The sequence below is a fragment of the Cajanus cajan genome, chromosome 2 (assembly GCF_000230855.2).
Source record: "Cajanus cajan strain Asha chromosome 2, NIPB_CcT2T_4, whole genome shotgun sequence".
Classification (NCBI taxonomy): Eukaryota; Viridiplantae; Streptophyta; class Magnoliopsida; order Fabales; family Fabaceae; genus Cajanus; species Cajanus cajan.
This window is the reverse complement of record NC_138518.1, coordinates 76,626,438-76,641,025: the sequence shown is the minus strand read 5'-3', so window position 1 is coordinate 76,641,025 and position 14,588 is coordinate 76,626,438. Positions and strand designations below refer to the sequence as shown.

The 14,588-nt window shown below is 34.1% G+C and overlaps 2 protein-coding genes across 6 annotated transcripts; one reads left to right on the top strand and one right to left on the bottom strand.

The window, feature by feature from the left end:
* Positions 1-1,071: 1,071 nt before the first annotated feature.
* Positions 1,072-4,147, top strand: LOC109800240 (NAD(P)-binding Rossmann-fold superfamily protein). Of its 2 annotated transcripts, none has more exons than XM_020361005.3 (8): positions 1,072-1,229; positions 1,816-2,047; positions 2,406-2,485; positions 2,640-2,793; positions 2,951-3,029; positions 3,231-3,315; positions 3,589-3,635; positions 3,777-4,147. In XM_020361005.3, exons 1-8 carry the CDS (start codon positions 1,124-1,126, stop codon positions 3,939-3,941), a joined length of 948 nt encoding a protein of 315 aa, XP_020216594.1. In that variant the 5' UTR covers positions 1,072-1,123; the 3' UTR covers positions 3,942-4,147. The 2 variants fall into 2 exon arrangements, with proteins under 2 accessions (XP_020216594.1, XP_020216595.1); XM_020361006.3 differs by having other exon boundaries at positions 1,083-1,229; positions 1,805-2,047.
* A 637-nt stretch (positions 4,148-4,784) lies between these two features.
* On the bottom strand, positions 4,785-13,651 carry YDA (Protein kinase superfamily protein). 4 transcript variants are annotated; one of them, XM_020361000.3, is made up of 13 exons: positions 13,411-13,645; positions 13,213-13,278; positions 10,860-11,619; positions 9,339-10,754; positions 8,761-8,848; positions 8,465-8,527; positions 8,014-8,174; positions 7,447-7,522; positions 6,886-6,945; positions 6,688-6,795; positions 6,281-6,517; positions 6,081-6,172; positions 4,785-5,711 (listed from the first exon to the last, which is right to left on the bottom strand). In XM_020361000.3, the coding sequence occupies exons 3-13, from the start codon at positions 11,414-11,416 to the stop codon at positions 5,192-5,194; spliced, it is 3,378 nt and encodes a 1,125-aa protein (XP_020216589.2). In that variant the 5' UTR covers positions 11,417-11,619; positions 13,213-13,278; positions 13,411-13,645; the 3' UTR covers positions 4,785-5,191. The 4 variants fall into 4 exon arrangements, with proteins under 4 accessions (XP_020216589.2, XP_029127378.2, XP_020216587.2 ...); XM_029271545.2 differs by having other exon boundaries at positions 6,081-6,517; positions 13,373-13,651; XM_020360998.3 differs by having other exon boundaries at positions 6,081-6,517; positions 13,185-13,278; positions 13,411-13,651.
* Between the last annotated feature and the right edge of the window lie 937 nt (positions 13,652-14,588).

Below are 14,588 nucleotides of genomic sequence, written 5' to 3'. Positions count from 1 at the left end.
GACAAAAAAAAATAGTCATCAAAATATATTCTCTTTATAATAAATATAGATATAATTATTTTTACATAAATTATAATTAAAATTTGTAAAATAGATTTTTTAAATATATAAATTATATTTTAAATTTATGATAAAAATAATTTATATCGTGACATAAAATCATTTTATTAATTAAAAATTTATTTTAAAAATATTAAATTTAATTCATAAATAATTATAATAAATAAAAATTAAATTAAATAAAAAATTAAAAAAGTCTTGAAAAAACTATTTTATCAAATTTTTTCTCTAAAAATACTTTTGTACATTCATCTATAATATATAAAAATTGATTTGATATAGACACATACATATTGAAAAGTGAAAATAGGTCAACAAAATGAATTATAATTATTAATTAAAAACAAAAGATTAACATCTAAATAATCACATAATTAATTATACATGTACATGTATTAAACAATATTAATTAATAATTTTTTTCCATCTTGAAATTTTAAAAATAAGAACATGATGAGTTCTATTATAAAAAGATTTCTTTGTTTTTCATTTTCTAAAATTTATAAATATTATTTTTAATTCTTGTGAAAATAATAAATTTAATTTTTTATTCTTATAATATTATTATTATTTTTTTATTTTTTTTAAATAATAAAGTCATTATTTTTTGTTTTTATGATTATTTTAAGATATACAAATAATAGATATTTTAAAAATTTATACAAATTTTTTAAAATGACAAATAATAATATAATATCGTTAATGTAAATAATACTTAATATAATTATTTAATTTTTCAATAAATAATTTTTTTTTAAAATAATCACATGTAAAATAGAAATTAAAAGTAATATTTATAATTCTAGAGTATTTAAAAAAATTTAGATAATCATAATTTTTTGTATATATGATTTAAGAAATATGAACTTTCAATCTAATAATTAAATTTACAAAATTCACATTTAATATAAAATTATTAAATAATATAAATAAAAAAAATAAAAAAAAATACTTAATAAAAATTATTTCGATGTTATTATAACTTTCTACAACTTAAAAATAGTCTTTGAAGTTAAACTCAAACTCATTTGTGCAGTGATTTGTTTGGTGTTGAGAAGTAAACATGTGGTTTATTGGGTGGAAAGGGGCATCAGGGTTCTCAGCCTCTTCTACAGCCGAACAAGTCACTCAAGGGATCGATGGAACCGTTCTCACCGCCATCGTCACAGGTTTTTCTTACCTTTCTATGCGTTTTATTTTCCTTTTTTTTTTTGTAATTTTATTCTATCATGTGATTTTGGGTGCTGAGAAAATTGGGGTGTATGTATGTCTCTACTTGGAACACCTTTGTGGGATGAAATGAAAGCTTAACAAAGTTATTTTCTTTATGTTGTTTTATAGTTTATTTAATGATCCAAGATCATCGCATATGGCTAATTCAGTGGTTCCTTCTATGAGAATACCCTCATAGAAGACATAACACTTATAATCTCTAGTGAAAATGCTATGTAACATCATAATATGGTGTACCATACACTACACAACTTGAAACTACTAGGATTGACTTAGTGGTCAAGGTAGAGGTAACATAGACAAGGTCTTAGATTTGAACGTTGTTGTAATCATTGTAAAAAAAAATAAAGATACACACCACACAGATTGTTTTTCTTCCTTTGGTTTTGATGCTTACTAGTTTTGTTGAATTATTGAACTGATGAGATCCATGTAAGCTGTTGTTCAATTTAGATGAGAGTCTTAAATCTTGCTCTAGTTTCAACTATCATGATTGAGTACACTTATTTAGTCCATTTTTAGGAGCATCAAGTGGTCTTGGTCTGGAGACCACCCGGGTTCTTGCTTTGCGTGGTGTCCATGTTGTTATGGCTGTAAGGAATGTGGACAGTGGTAAGAATGTCAAAGAAACAATACTTAAGGAAACTCCCTCAGCTAAAATTGATGTTATGGAGTTAGATCTGAGCTCTATGGCATCCGTAAGGAAATTTGCAGCAGATTTTAATTCATCTGGTCTTCCACTCAACATCCTAATGTAAGAACTCTTAACCCTAGCCGTGTAAGATAACATGAGTGATGTTTTTGGCTGTGTCTCCAAGTGGTTAAATGTGACTTATTGATGTCTTCTGATTAACTCTTAATTCTTATCTTTCTGGAAAGATGGTTGTTGCCAAGTTGCCAACTTATACTACTTTCTTGTTTGACGTAGTGCTTGATGTTTTATGCCTGTAAAATTATTCCCTTTTACCCTCTGTACTTTAGTTGGCATATTGCATGGAAAGAAACTCCTATTTGTTTTTATGTGTTGATTGCAAATTTTAAAGTTGAAACAAATAATATTGTTTTTCTTATTTGAATGTTCAAAGAAATTATATTTTTTCCTTCCTTTGAAGTAACAATGCAGGGGTGATGGCAACTCCATTCATGCTTTCCCAAGACAATATTGAATTGCAGTTCGCGACCAATCATTTAGGTATTATATTACATGTTTACCTCATAATATTTGAGATTTCGCTAACCCCATTTCTTCAACATGTCTTTCTAAATGGTATATAACTGAAAATTGTTATTCTCTAATAGTATACAAAAATATTTTGAATATTAATATTTAATACTATTTTTTGTAGGACACTTTCTCTTGACAAACCTTTTATTAGAAACTATGAAAAAAACAGTTCGAGAATGCAACCATGAAGGAAGGATAGTTATTCTATCATCAGAGGCACACAGATTTGCATATCGTGAAGGGATTCGATTTGATATGATCAATGATGAATCAGGGTAATGGTCTGGTTGGAATGATTAATCAATGATCCTTTTCCCTATTTGCCACAAAGCTTATGCTTTAAAAACTCTTGACAAATTTATACTATTCACGTGTCCAATGTTTTGAGTTCCCAAAATTGCATAATTTCCTCCTCTATCTGATTTTTTTCAGGTACAGCAGTTATTTTGCTTATGGACAATCAAAGCTTGCAAATATCTTGCATGCAAATGAGCTTGCAAGGCGCTTGAAGGTATTATATTCATGAAAAGTTATCTCTAATTTATGGAATTTAATTTATTCCACTTCATTTACTGCAATATTTAGATTACCCTGTCTGTAAATAGTCTGCTTCAGTAATGGTTTTTTTTCCATCCTTTTGATCTTTTGACTAATTGGTGAACTTATTAGTCGAGTTTGATGTAGAACTCTTGCATATTACTTTGTTTGACAGGAAGAAGGAGTGGAAATAACTGTCAACTCCCTTCATCCTGGATCAATTATTACAAATATTCTGCGACACCATGGTTATGTCAATGGTTAGTATCTATACCATTCAATTAGTGTGCAAGTGTGTTTATTGAAGTGTCATTGCCGTTGGAAATAGTTCTAATGGCTGGTTCAGTAGGGTTAACATTGACTGATTTACATAATCCATATGAATGTGCTTACTCTTCTATGTATATCTTGTAAAAAAAGGACATACATAGAAACAAAACAGATGCACTAGCTGGAGATTCTTAATCTTATACAAAATTCCTTGCATAATCTTTTGAGTTTACGTTCATGTATCTGCTTCTTGGCTTATGCAGCCGTTGCTAATATGGTGGGCAAGTACTTCCTTAAAAATGTGCAACAGGTATTTAGTTACATACAAAATATATCTACATTCTACAGCAGTGTGTGGGGGGTTGCATGGCATGCATGCCTTTTGCTGCTGCTATGTTGTTAATAATCTAAATGTTACACCAGATTTTTAATTGTTGGGGCATGTTTATAGGGAGCTGCAACTCAATGTTACGTAGCATTGCATCCACAAGTCAAGGGAATATCTGGTGAATACTTTATGGATAGCAATAAGGCAGACCCAACCTCTCTGGCTAAAGATTCAGAGCTGGCAAAAAAACTATGGGAGTTCAGCTTAAGCCTGACTAATCCAAAGTAGCTTAGAGAGGTTTGTTTGACTGGACTAAATTAGAGCAAGCTTCATACATGGCAACATTATTGCATTGAAAAAGAAGTTTCAGAGAATTAGAAATTTAGTGGTGTAAACTTTCATCTTGAAGGTTTTTAGTAATTATAGCTCAGACTACCATGGCTGTTGAAAATCAAGCAGTATATAATTAATTTCGAACTTGACACTTCGCAGTACTCCCTTGCATTCATATCCAATTCATGATTTTTTTTTTCCTTTTTGAAGAAATCATTACTTGGAAGTATATGCACTTGGGAAGTTGGGATTTCGGAAATTGTTTTTATGTTATCGCTGCATTGTATATAGTATTATTACTAGATGCGATGTCACCATGCCTTTTTAGGTGTGAATTCTATGGACTCGGCAACTCTTAAGTGTTGGATTAAAAGGAAAAAATGTCACCTTGTTTGGCTACAAGAGAGTATAAAGTAATAAAAGAAATGAGAGAATAAAATCCTAGGACAATTAAATCCGTATGATTAGAAATTATAACCTACTTGTTTTCATTTCCAATTCCTCCTATACTGAGCTGAGCAAAGGGAATAAACTTAAGCCTTCTCATTTTCCCACTCCAAAATTTTTTGAAACAAATTCACTTCGATTAAAAAACTAGTTAAGTTCACAAGATTTAAATAAGTAGCCATATTAATTTTTGTTTACCGAATTGAATTGTTTTGGAAACAAAAGGTTGGGGTGAATCTAACTTTAAAAAATTAATTGATCCAAAATTATGCTGCTTATTGAAAGTGAAGTTGCTGCAACATTTTCGGTAGTTAAGCCCGCAGATTCCGATATATATTCAAACAGTATAGATAACACGAATATCAGACGGAATAGATAACACCAATTAAGCTGAACAACCCCCCCAAAAAGGCGACAGTTATAGGAGGAAACTCTTGCTTAAATAAACTATAATTGAGTTTCTCCTATATTTACAATAGACATTTGTTTCTAACTTTCTATACGCTATGGCACCAGCACCATTCAGTTAGGATGATGATAAAAAGGGTTTGTAATGCACATTTCCTTGCAGTGCTAAAAAAAAGTTTTACGCAAGGCTGAGACTAAATGTTGCGTCTCCAAAGAAAACGCAGGTTTCAGAACATCATCTGAGACTACGCAACAAAACTAACATTAGTACCAAATTACACTTTCCGGATATGCTAACCTTCAAAACTTTAATGCCTAGGTAGTATTACCCTCGGATCCCTGACACGGGATCATAAGCCATTAAAGCGATCACGCTTTGGGGCTTCCTCCATAATACCCAGGCATGCATTTAGCCGTACATAATCCCTCAACAGCTGTTGTGATACACAATCAGCCAAGTATGACTTCCCATCACGAATTTCTATTGGATCTCCCTGGACAAACCTCATAGAATGGTTTGGAAGAGCATCATTATCAGAAGAAACTACATCACGGCAAGCATGTGTAGTTTGGAAGTTCCTCCCAAACTGCTCATGCTTATACTCCGGATGAGCAGTGTTTCCGTTTGAATAAAAATCATTCCGGGACTTTTGAATCATACCCATAACATCATGGGAGAATATTGGTTGCTTTGTCTGATGAAATGGAATAGCACCACCACCACTGGTTAGTGGCGAAGATGAGCCAGACACAGTATGAGGGCTAGATATTGGAGAAGGAGACATCCATCCACTTGTATGCGACGATTTATAAAGTAGGCTCCCAGTGGGAGAAACTGGACAAGAGATGTTCCTTGACGGATGCACATCACTGAAAAGAAAGGGCCCGAAAAAAGTTAGTACTTTCCCTTTAATATCAGCGTATGATGAATAAAAAAATAGAAATAGCATTGGACAATTAGATCAACTTTTCTACACAGCCAAGATGACATCGGTGCCTTTTGCATCACCTTTCCTTATCAACTAATGATGCTTAATTATAAAGCCACTTGCATAAAATGAGTGCTAAAATTATGCAGGTTCCTACCTTTTAAATATTCATATGTACATGTCAGCACCACAGATATTCATATGTACATGTCAGCACCACAGATATTCATATGCACAAATACAACATTGTATTTTTTTTTATTATGATCTTTCTCATGCTTAAGTCTGTACATTTGAGTTTGAGAGATACCTTGATCCAAAACCAGTTCTCAAGCTTCTAAGTGGATAGATCCCAGCCGCTTCTGAGTCTAAGCATAAATTATGTTTTGCAGGTCCAATGCCCTGAAAGAAATTCAAAGCGATGAATAGCGAGAACTCAAACAACATAGATATGCACAACCTCAGAAAAATAATGCAGCTGCGCAAAGGATGATTGTATGAATGACATACCAGGGATTTCACAGCATTTATTATAGCAGGTGGAGCTTCTGCAGGAAGGGCAGTTAAAATGGATCTTTCTAGCATTGCATTTTTAACAAATGGATGCTCTAGAAGTTGAGCAGCTGAGGGACGATTTTCAGGATCCCTTTGCAAACAAAGCATAACAAAATCTTTTCCATCTTCTGATAGATGATCTGGAATTGTAGGAAGTTCCTTGCTGTTTCCAATTTTAAACATAGCAGCAACCTTGAAACATATAGTGTAAAACAGCAGAAACAAACAATCAATGTTTCTAGACAAGCATGCTTCAAGTCTCCAACTAAGATTCATATAATTGGGTAAGAAAATAGATTTCAAATGTAGATACAACACAACAATATTCAAGATGCTTTCAGTCTATCTACAAACTCACTTACCCCTTCATACTGGCTCCAAGGAGGTTTTGTTGTCGCCATCTCCAAAACAGTGCATCCCAGACTCCATATATCAACCGCAAGATTACAACCATTTGAATTTTTTATAACCTATGTAATTGAGGCAGTGTCACATAAGAATACTACACACGTCGCATCAGCGACAAAAAAGTGTTAAATGAATGCAGAAATCATCCTGACCTCGGGTGCCATCCAGTAAGGGCTTCCCTTGAAAGAAAATGGACAAGATGGCCCGCTTATCTGCAAATTATTCCAGTTAGAAAATATTAAAAAGTCAGCACGAGATGGCAAAGCAGGTTGGCCCACCCTGCCAAAAGAATGAGGCAGGATAGATTGGCCCCTTTTTTCTGGAATTGCTGGGAAAGTCAACTTATCCCATTTTATGATGGGTTATAAGGTTGGCGGGCCAAGCCACATGAATAATAAAAAAATTATATAAAAATAACAAAAAAAATGTTTTTTTTATCTTCCCAAAATAGTGAATGAGATGAGACATAAGGATGTGAATGGGAGCAGGGATTGAAGAAAAACGAGAGTTTGGATTGAGGTTTTTGGAGACCTTGATAAATGAAAAGGAAAATAGTTTGATGGGTCAACCCAACCGGTCACGAGCTACGGTTGTGTGGGGCGGGTCATGCACTCGATGGGTTAAAATATGTAACCCAACCCCCACCATGTCAAACCCATTGTGCTGATATTCAACTTAAGCCAGATTATCCGATATCATATAAATGCTCTTACATGTTTTGCCATCCCAAAATCTGCCAATTTTATCCGCCCACTAGGGTCCACCAATATATTTGCTCCTTTAATGTCTCTGATCAGACCAAGAGAAATTGTTGCACAAATCACATCATTATTAGAATAGCATATACTAATTGAAACCATAGTTATCAATTTCAGATAGCAGGAAAGTGGAAACGAGATGTCTGCTTTTATAAAAATTATAATGCAAACTAAATAATGCATACTACTACGCATATAAAACTCAAAAATTAAAAGAAAATCATAATATAAATAAGTCACAAGATTACACACACAGTCACCATCAAACTAGGAGCAATAAGAACATAGTAATGAAATTAAAAAAATGAAAGATGATGGTGACATTAGTAGAAAAATAAAACTTTAATAAAAATTAGTAGAATGTAAACCGGGAAATTTAAAGTAAGAAGAGAGAACTAAACATAAAAAGAAAATAGTGATGTAAAGTGTGAAGGAAGAGAAATGAAAACAGAGGTAACTTTTTATGGATTGATCAAGGAAGAAGGGGTTCAAATCCGATTATGTTTCCGAAGTAAAACTCACCTGTGAACAGTGTTCTTAGCGTGCAAATATGCAAGTCCTAACAGAATTTGCCGAGTATAATTACGAATAGCAATTTCACCTAACTGGCCATATTCACGAACCAGTTTATAGATTGACCCACCAGAGACATACTCCAAGTACACATAAAGTTTGTCATCTACCTGTTAGGTGTAAAAAATTCATAAAGCAGTTAATACTTAATAGACATACAAGCAATTGATAGTCAATATAGTTTGACAAATGAACTCTGAAATTCTAAATTACAATAGTTGTGTTACGAAGATATTTAATTATGTGTTTCTCAAGACATACAAGCAATTATAATAACTGATTTGTGCGAATAGCAATTATAATAACTGATTTGTGCGAATATGTTTTAAAGTCTTCATTTAAGTAAGAAGATTCAAAAAGTGAAATTTTTACTGAATGAAGACAATAATCCAATAAATACCGTCTCAGATCCATAATACTGAACAATATTTGGATGCCGCAACCCACTGAGAAGAGCAATTTCCTGCAAATGCCATCACATGTGAATATTCATCGATATATTTATACTCATCAATTTCAAAATTATCCCTAGTTCTTTATTGATTAAAGGAAAAAGTAAAGACAATTGGGGAAAGTAAAAGGTTTCTTTCTTAATTTCAAAATGAGACATTATTTGGATTTTCCCAAATAAAAGCAAGTATGAGACATGTAATATGGAACATAGGAAGTGTATTTAATCTAAAAAAGCAAGCTTACTTGGCCAAGTTGCTGTGCACTTTCCCTTGATTTAGCATCATCTTGAAAAAGGGTTACCTCCTTCATTGCACACATCTCACCACTTTCTCTATAGATCATCAGAAGTTTAACCAAGTAACGATTAAAAAGTTGAAAGAACTTAATGTAGAAAACAAGATAAGGATAACAACACCACAAAGCATGGAAAATAACAAATATCAATTTTGATTTTTGAAACAGGGCCAATGTTGACATTAACAGATCATGGTGAAGAAAAAAGTGGACACATCACACATGCATATAATACATAATCTGCTTGATTAAGAATTCAAAATTCAACATACAGAAATCCTAATACAAATAATAGTGACCATTCAACAGCTGAATGTGTAAATGTGTCTGGCACCCACTTGAGTAATTTGGTACTTCTGCACCACTACTTTGGTAGTTAACACCTTTAATTTTACAGTTTGCTCTCATTTTTGTTTTAAATATAAAATAAAATTTAGGAAAAAATTATCATATGGTGTCATAATTTAAAGAGAAGGAATACATACTACAGGAGGAGTAAAACACTTTTCCACCCATTTGATAAATACCTGTTGAAACCAAGATATACATGTCCAAACGTCCCCCTCCCAAGCAACTGCCCCTTTTTCCAGCGTGGACCCGGGCCTGTTGGATTTTCTGCTCCGGAAGGACTATGAGGGGCTGAAGGAGTTGTGGATGCTGAATAGGTTGGAGAAAACGGATAAGGATTAGTGACTGTTATTGGACGAATTGGTAACTGATGAGTTTGTTGTTTCATATCGTCAGGACGTCTTGTAGGTGCTTCTGCTGCAGTACCACCAGCTTGTGGATGCAGAGGGGTCACACTACCACTTTGTATCCTGGAACTAGGACCAGGGCTTGTCATTCTGGGACTTGGTATTGGAGAACACTCGGGGCTACACCTGTTCTGTGGCCAAAACATCTGTCCTGACAGATCACCACCAACTGAAATATTACCAGAATTATGGCCTGAAACCAGAGTAGAGCAGTGCCCGGAAGCTATATCTGAATAAGGCTTTCCTGTCCGTAATCCAGATTTCAACATTTTCTCTGTACCAAATGCTCCCATCGGGCTTCTAGAAGGACTTGACATTGAACTATCTGGAGCACTGCACAAACCACCTGGGCGAGCTTCTGCTGCAGTACCTCCAGCTTGTGGATGCAGAGGGGTCACACTACCACTTTGTATCCTGGAACTAGGACCAGGGCTTGTCATTCTGGGACTTGGTATTGGAGAACACTCGGGGCTACACCTGTTCTGTGGCCAAAACATCTGTCCTGACAGATCCCCACCAACTGAAATCTGACCAAAATTATGGCCTGAAACCAGACTAGAGCAGTGCCCAGAAGCTATATCTGAATAAGGCTTTCCTGTCCGTAACCCAGATTTCAACATTTTCTCTGTACCAAATGCTCCCATCGGGCTTCTAGAAGGACTTGACATTGAACTATCTGCAGCACTGCACAAACCACCTGGGCGAGCTTCTGCTGCAGTACCTCCAGCTTGTGGATGCAGAGGGGTCACACTACCACTTTGTATCCTGGAACTAGGACCAGGGCTTGTCATTCTGGGACTTGGTATTGGAGAACACTCGGGGCTACACCTGTTCTGTGGCCAAAACATCTGTCCTGACAGATCCCCACCAACTGAAATATGACCAGAATTATGGCCTGAAACCAGACTAGAAGCTATATCTGAATAAGGCCTTCCTGTCCGTAATCCAGATTTCAACATTTTTTCAGGGCCAAATGCTCCCATTGGGCTTCTAGAAGGACTTGACATTGAACTATCTGGAGCACTGCACAAACCACCTGGGTGAGCTATTTGCAGATTTTGCAGATGTAAAGGGCCTCCTTTTGGTGAGGTAGATAAAGGCTTATTATTGCATAATTGAGGAGCTGGTCTCGAAGATGTTCCTGAGTTACTTTGGATAGTAGTAACTGGTTGATTCTTGTGCACCACACTTTAGGAGTATAGAAATAAATTTAGTTATAGAAGGAACAAAAGAAAAGGTATTTACATGGAGAGCATTTAAAAAAAAAATCTCCCTAGAAGGAAAAAAACCCACCTGAAATAACTGTTAATGTTGGCTTTTTTTCCATTTTCATAGTCAAATGCCAGAGGACTAACAATATGCGGCGAATCAAATGAGTTGCCACTATCAACTGAGCTGTCACTAGAAACAGATGCAGTGCCTATATCTCCTTCCGCATATGTAGGCTCTTCCTTGTTAGATACAAAACCAGGTTTTGGAAGGGGAAAATGTAGAGATGGCTTAGAACCTATGGCTCTTTCCAGTTTTGATGATAAAATAAGTCCAGAAGTTGCATCAACAACAGCAGGAAGGTGTGACCTTGGTAATGGGAGTGGCTGAGAACTAGGCCTTTCTGCAAAACTTTGACAGCGTGACACATGTGTAGTGGGTGATGGTGATCTTGAAGGTGTGAGAGATCTAGATCCCTTCTTGGAGATAGCATCATCAAGATATCTCGATCTTCCTGAATTATTATTGCACTTCTCTTCAGAAGCATTTTTTAATTTCCGCTGTATTGTATCAATAATACTTTCCCTGCTTGGCTTCTTCTTTACCTCTTTGGAAGAAGACTTTCCCCACCATGACGGCATGTCTTGGGAAAAGCTTGCCAAAAACACACAAAGAGAAGGAACTATTTGCAGATTATGGGTGTAAATTCACTTTTAGCATTAGGCAAAGTCTCTGACAAATGTTTGTAAAATATTGAAAGTCGATGGCATCATCTAATTTCCTTTGAAGTGCACTGCTCCACTCTTAGTAATCATAGATGAGGTGTGTGCCACGCCATAATATCCTGTAAAGAGACCTTCAATGTTAGTTTGTTCTCTCCAAAAATAAGCATTTAATAAACAATCACCCACACAAAAAGGTTGTGTAAAAGAAGCTGAGATCGGATAATTGATCATCTATTTTGAAAATTCGTATTTTGATCTATGTTGTAGTCTATGAAACTTGTTGAAATCTATTGCATGACAATGTACATTACAGATGCTTTCACATTCTAAAATAGAAATCCAACGAACCAGGAACATTCTCTGGTTAAAAATTAGAAGCCGTGCTGATAAAATGATGGTTCTAGAAATTAAAGACAACTTAAGTATCCCATCAATTAAGTTTTACTGAGCTATAAATTTGTCGCAAACAGTTAGTGCCAAAGTACCCCTTAAAAGCCCGGAAGCCACAGCTCTAACTTGTTCTATAGAGACATTTTAAATCATTCTATATTCAGAAAATTAAATAAAAATAAAAATAAAAATAAAAAATAAAAAAAATAAAAGTGAACCACTGGCACAGAAGTAATGAACATAGTTTAGAAACCGAGTTTTATAATTAGGCAAGGTACAACAACAACAAAAGTCATATCCCACTCAATGTTTTAAATTCCAGATAGCAACCGAACCCGAAAATGCTACAGCAAGATCGTAGATAGCGGGATATCCGATATCGTGAATTTTTTAACAACTCATGACATTCATAATTATGAATAAAAAGTCGTAGGTGTCTTCAACAAAACATACAAGTAAATACCAACAAAAAGTCAAATACAAGTCTCCTAGATAGGAATCATCAATCGTCATCTTCAAAATCCAAGTCTTCTTTTTTATCATTTTCACTACTATTAGAGCTGTATATTTACTTTTGAAAATGGAAATCCCAAAATAACCTCCCAAAAAAGCCCTAATGTCTTTGTTCAAAGGGCCTTTTTTAATTTGGAATGAACACATAGCACCACTATCTTGTCCATTACAACCACTATTTGGTCTGCTACACTAAATCACTCTGCCACGGAAGCTCCTGTAGCAGCAAGGAACCACTCCACCATAGCGTTACATTGTGCTATTTAAAACCCAGATCCCTTTAGATTAAATCCGCTACATGGATCTCACATTACCACAAGGCAAGGTGCACTTAGGCATACTTGGCATTCCAACACAGAAGCACAACCAAAGTTGGATAATTCAGAAGAGAATTTCGCATTTTACATAAGCACAAAGCAATGAACAGGTAATAAACATTTTCCAAAATTCATCCCGCCTCTTTCTCAACGTCCGTTAAGTCAAAAAATATAACTAAGGAAACATTCATTTCTTTCCTGAGAAATTAGCCAGCACACAATAAAATAAGTTATCTAGTCCTTTCTTCCATTTTCTCCCTTTCACTTTAGCTTTCAAGCCAGATAGTATAATTCAGCTCTAGACACGCACAGCTAGAAAGACAGCATTGCATAAAAACATAAATTCAACACATGAAGCATAAAGAACCAATGACGGAACCGTAGATGCATTCAACTCAGAATCAGATCTACCTGTTTAACCAACACTCAGAAACTAAAACGAAAACGTAAACAACGCGACTCACGAAGAAATTGACTCAAAATCGCACGCACCGGGAATGCCAGCAGCAGCAATCAATTCACAAAGCACCAACAGCAATTGAAAATGAACTCCAATTCCTGCACGCAAAAACAGCAACCGGAACATAACAAGTTCAAATTCCAGAAAGAAGCATGCAAATAATCCTTGACAATGACAGGTTCCGAAATATACAACATATTCAAAGCAACACAATGAAGAAATAACCACACCGTAACCCTATATTCACTCAGTGTTGCCTTTATTCGGAGCAAAACGACGTCGACGCTCTGCTGAAGATGAGAAAGTCGAAGTGTCCGTTCATCACAGACACAGTGGCGAGAAGTTAAAGAGACAGTAAAGGCTTGGAACTTGCAAAGAGAAGAAGAAAGAAAAATGCTTAAAATAAAGCATTTCAGTTTATTTGATTGCCTAAAATGTTAAGTGTAGTGAGAGAAACTAATAATTAAATAATAGTAGTAATAAATTAATACTTAATACTTTTAATAAAATTATTAATGCAGATTCCGTCCGGTGCATGAACTCGTGGGAGCGACCTAGTCGCTGAGAATCTGACCGTTGAATGGACATAAAGGCTCATAATCGTAGATGTATCCCGCGATGATCACATCTCGTGTCGTCCTTCGGTTAGGATATTGGTGATTAGACGCGCCCATGGTATTGTAGTGCACCCTTGACTAGGGAATGTTCATCTTATCTTTGAGTAACGGCAATAATTAATATATTCCATTGTTTATTGTGAATTGTGAAGACTTGAACAATTAATAGAATTCTTTTTTTTTTCCATTTTAATTTCTTTTCGGATTCTCTCTCATCATTTACTTCTCCTTTAAATTAATTATAAAATATTCATGAATGTTTTTAATTCAAGTGAAATTCTTTAAATGCATTAATGTAAAATTATAAATAAAAAAATCATATTAATACTACTTCTATTCAATGAGTGCAATTTTATCATTTGAAAAAGTTCTAAAATAAATTATGATACCACTTTTTAATATAATATTTAATTATTTTTAATATAATTTTTTCATAAATTATTTAATTATTATTATTAAAAGTAATACATCTATTGAAAGAGTGAAATTATATAGTGAAATTGTTTTTAAAAAATGATATATTTATTATTTTTCTTAATTTATATGAAAAATTTTAAATTACAGTCATATTATGATAAAAAAAATACTTGTGAAATAATGGAACAGTTTGTTTAAAATTTAATTTAAAAAAAAAAAAAGAAAAAAAACAGTTCTTTAAGACGAGTTACTTTCTAAAAAATTAGTTTAAGCAACACACATAAAATAATAAATAAAACTGTTTGTTTTATTAAAAAAAATAAAGGGTCAATGCTAAACTTATGTAATATTATTTTTTTATTCATTATCCGTTA

Coding starts and splice junctions, on each gene's coding strand:
- YDA (XM_029271545.2), bottom strand. CDS start 11,416: ATGCCGTCATGGTGGGGAAAGTCTTCTTCCAAAGAGGTAAAGAAGAAG. Junction 10,755..10,859: donor AACATTAACAGTTATTTCAG/GTGGGTTTTTTT, acceptor ATACTCCTAAAG/TGTGGTGCACAAGAATCAAC. Junction 8,528..8,760: donor GTGCACAGCAACTTGGCCAA/GTAAGCTTGCTT, acceptor TGGCATTTGCAG/GAAATTGCTCTTCTCAGTGG.
- LOC109800240 (XM_020361005.3), top strand. CDS start 1,124: ATGTGGTTTATTGGGTGGAAAGGGGCATCAGGGTTCTCAGCCTCTTCT. Junction 1,230..1,815: donor TCTCACCGCCATCGTCACAG/GTTTTTCTTACC, acceptor GTCCATTTTTAG/GAGCATCAAGTGGTCTTGGT. Junction 3,316..3,588: donor ACACCATGGTTATGTCAATG/GTTAGTATCTAT, acceptor TGGCTTATGCAG/CCGTTGCTAATATGGTGGGC.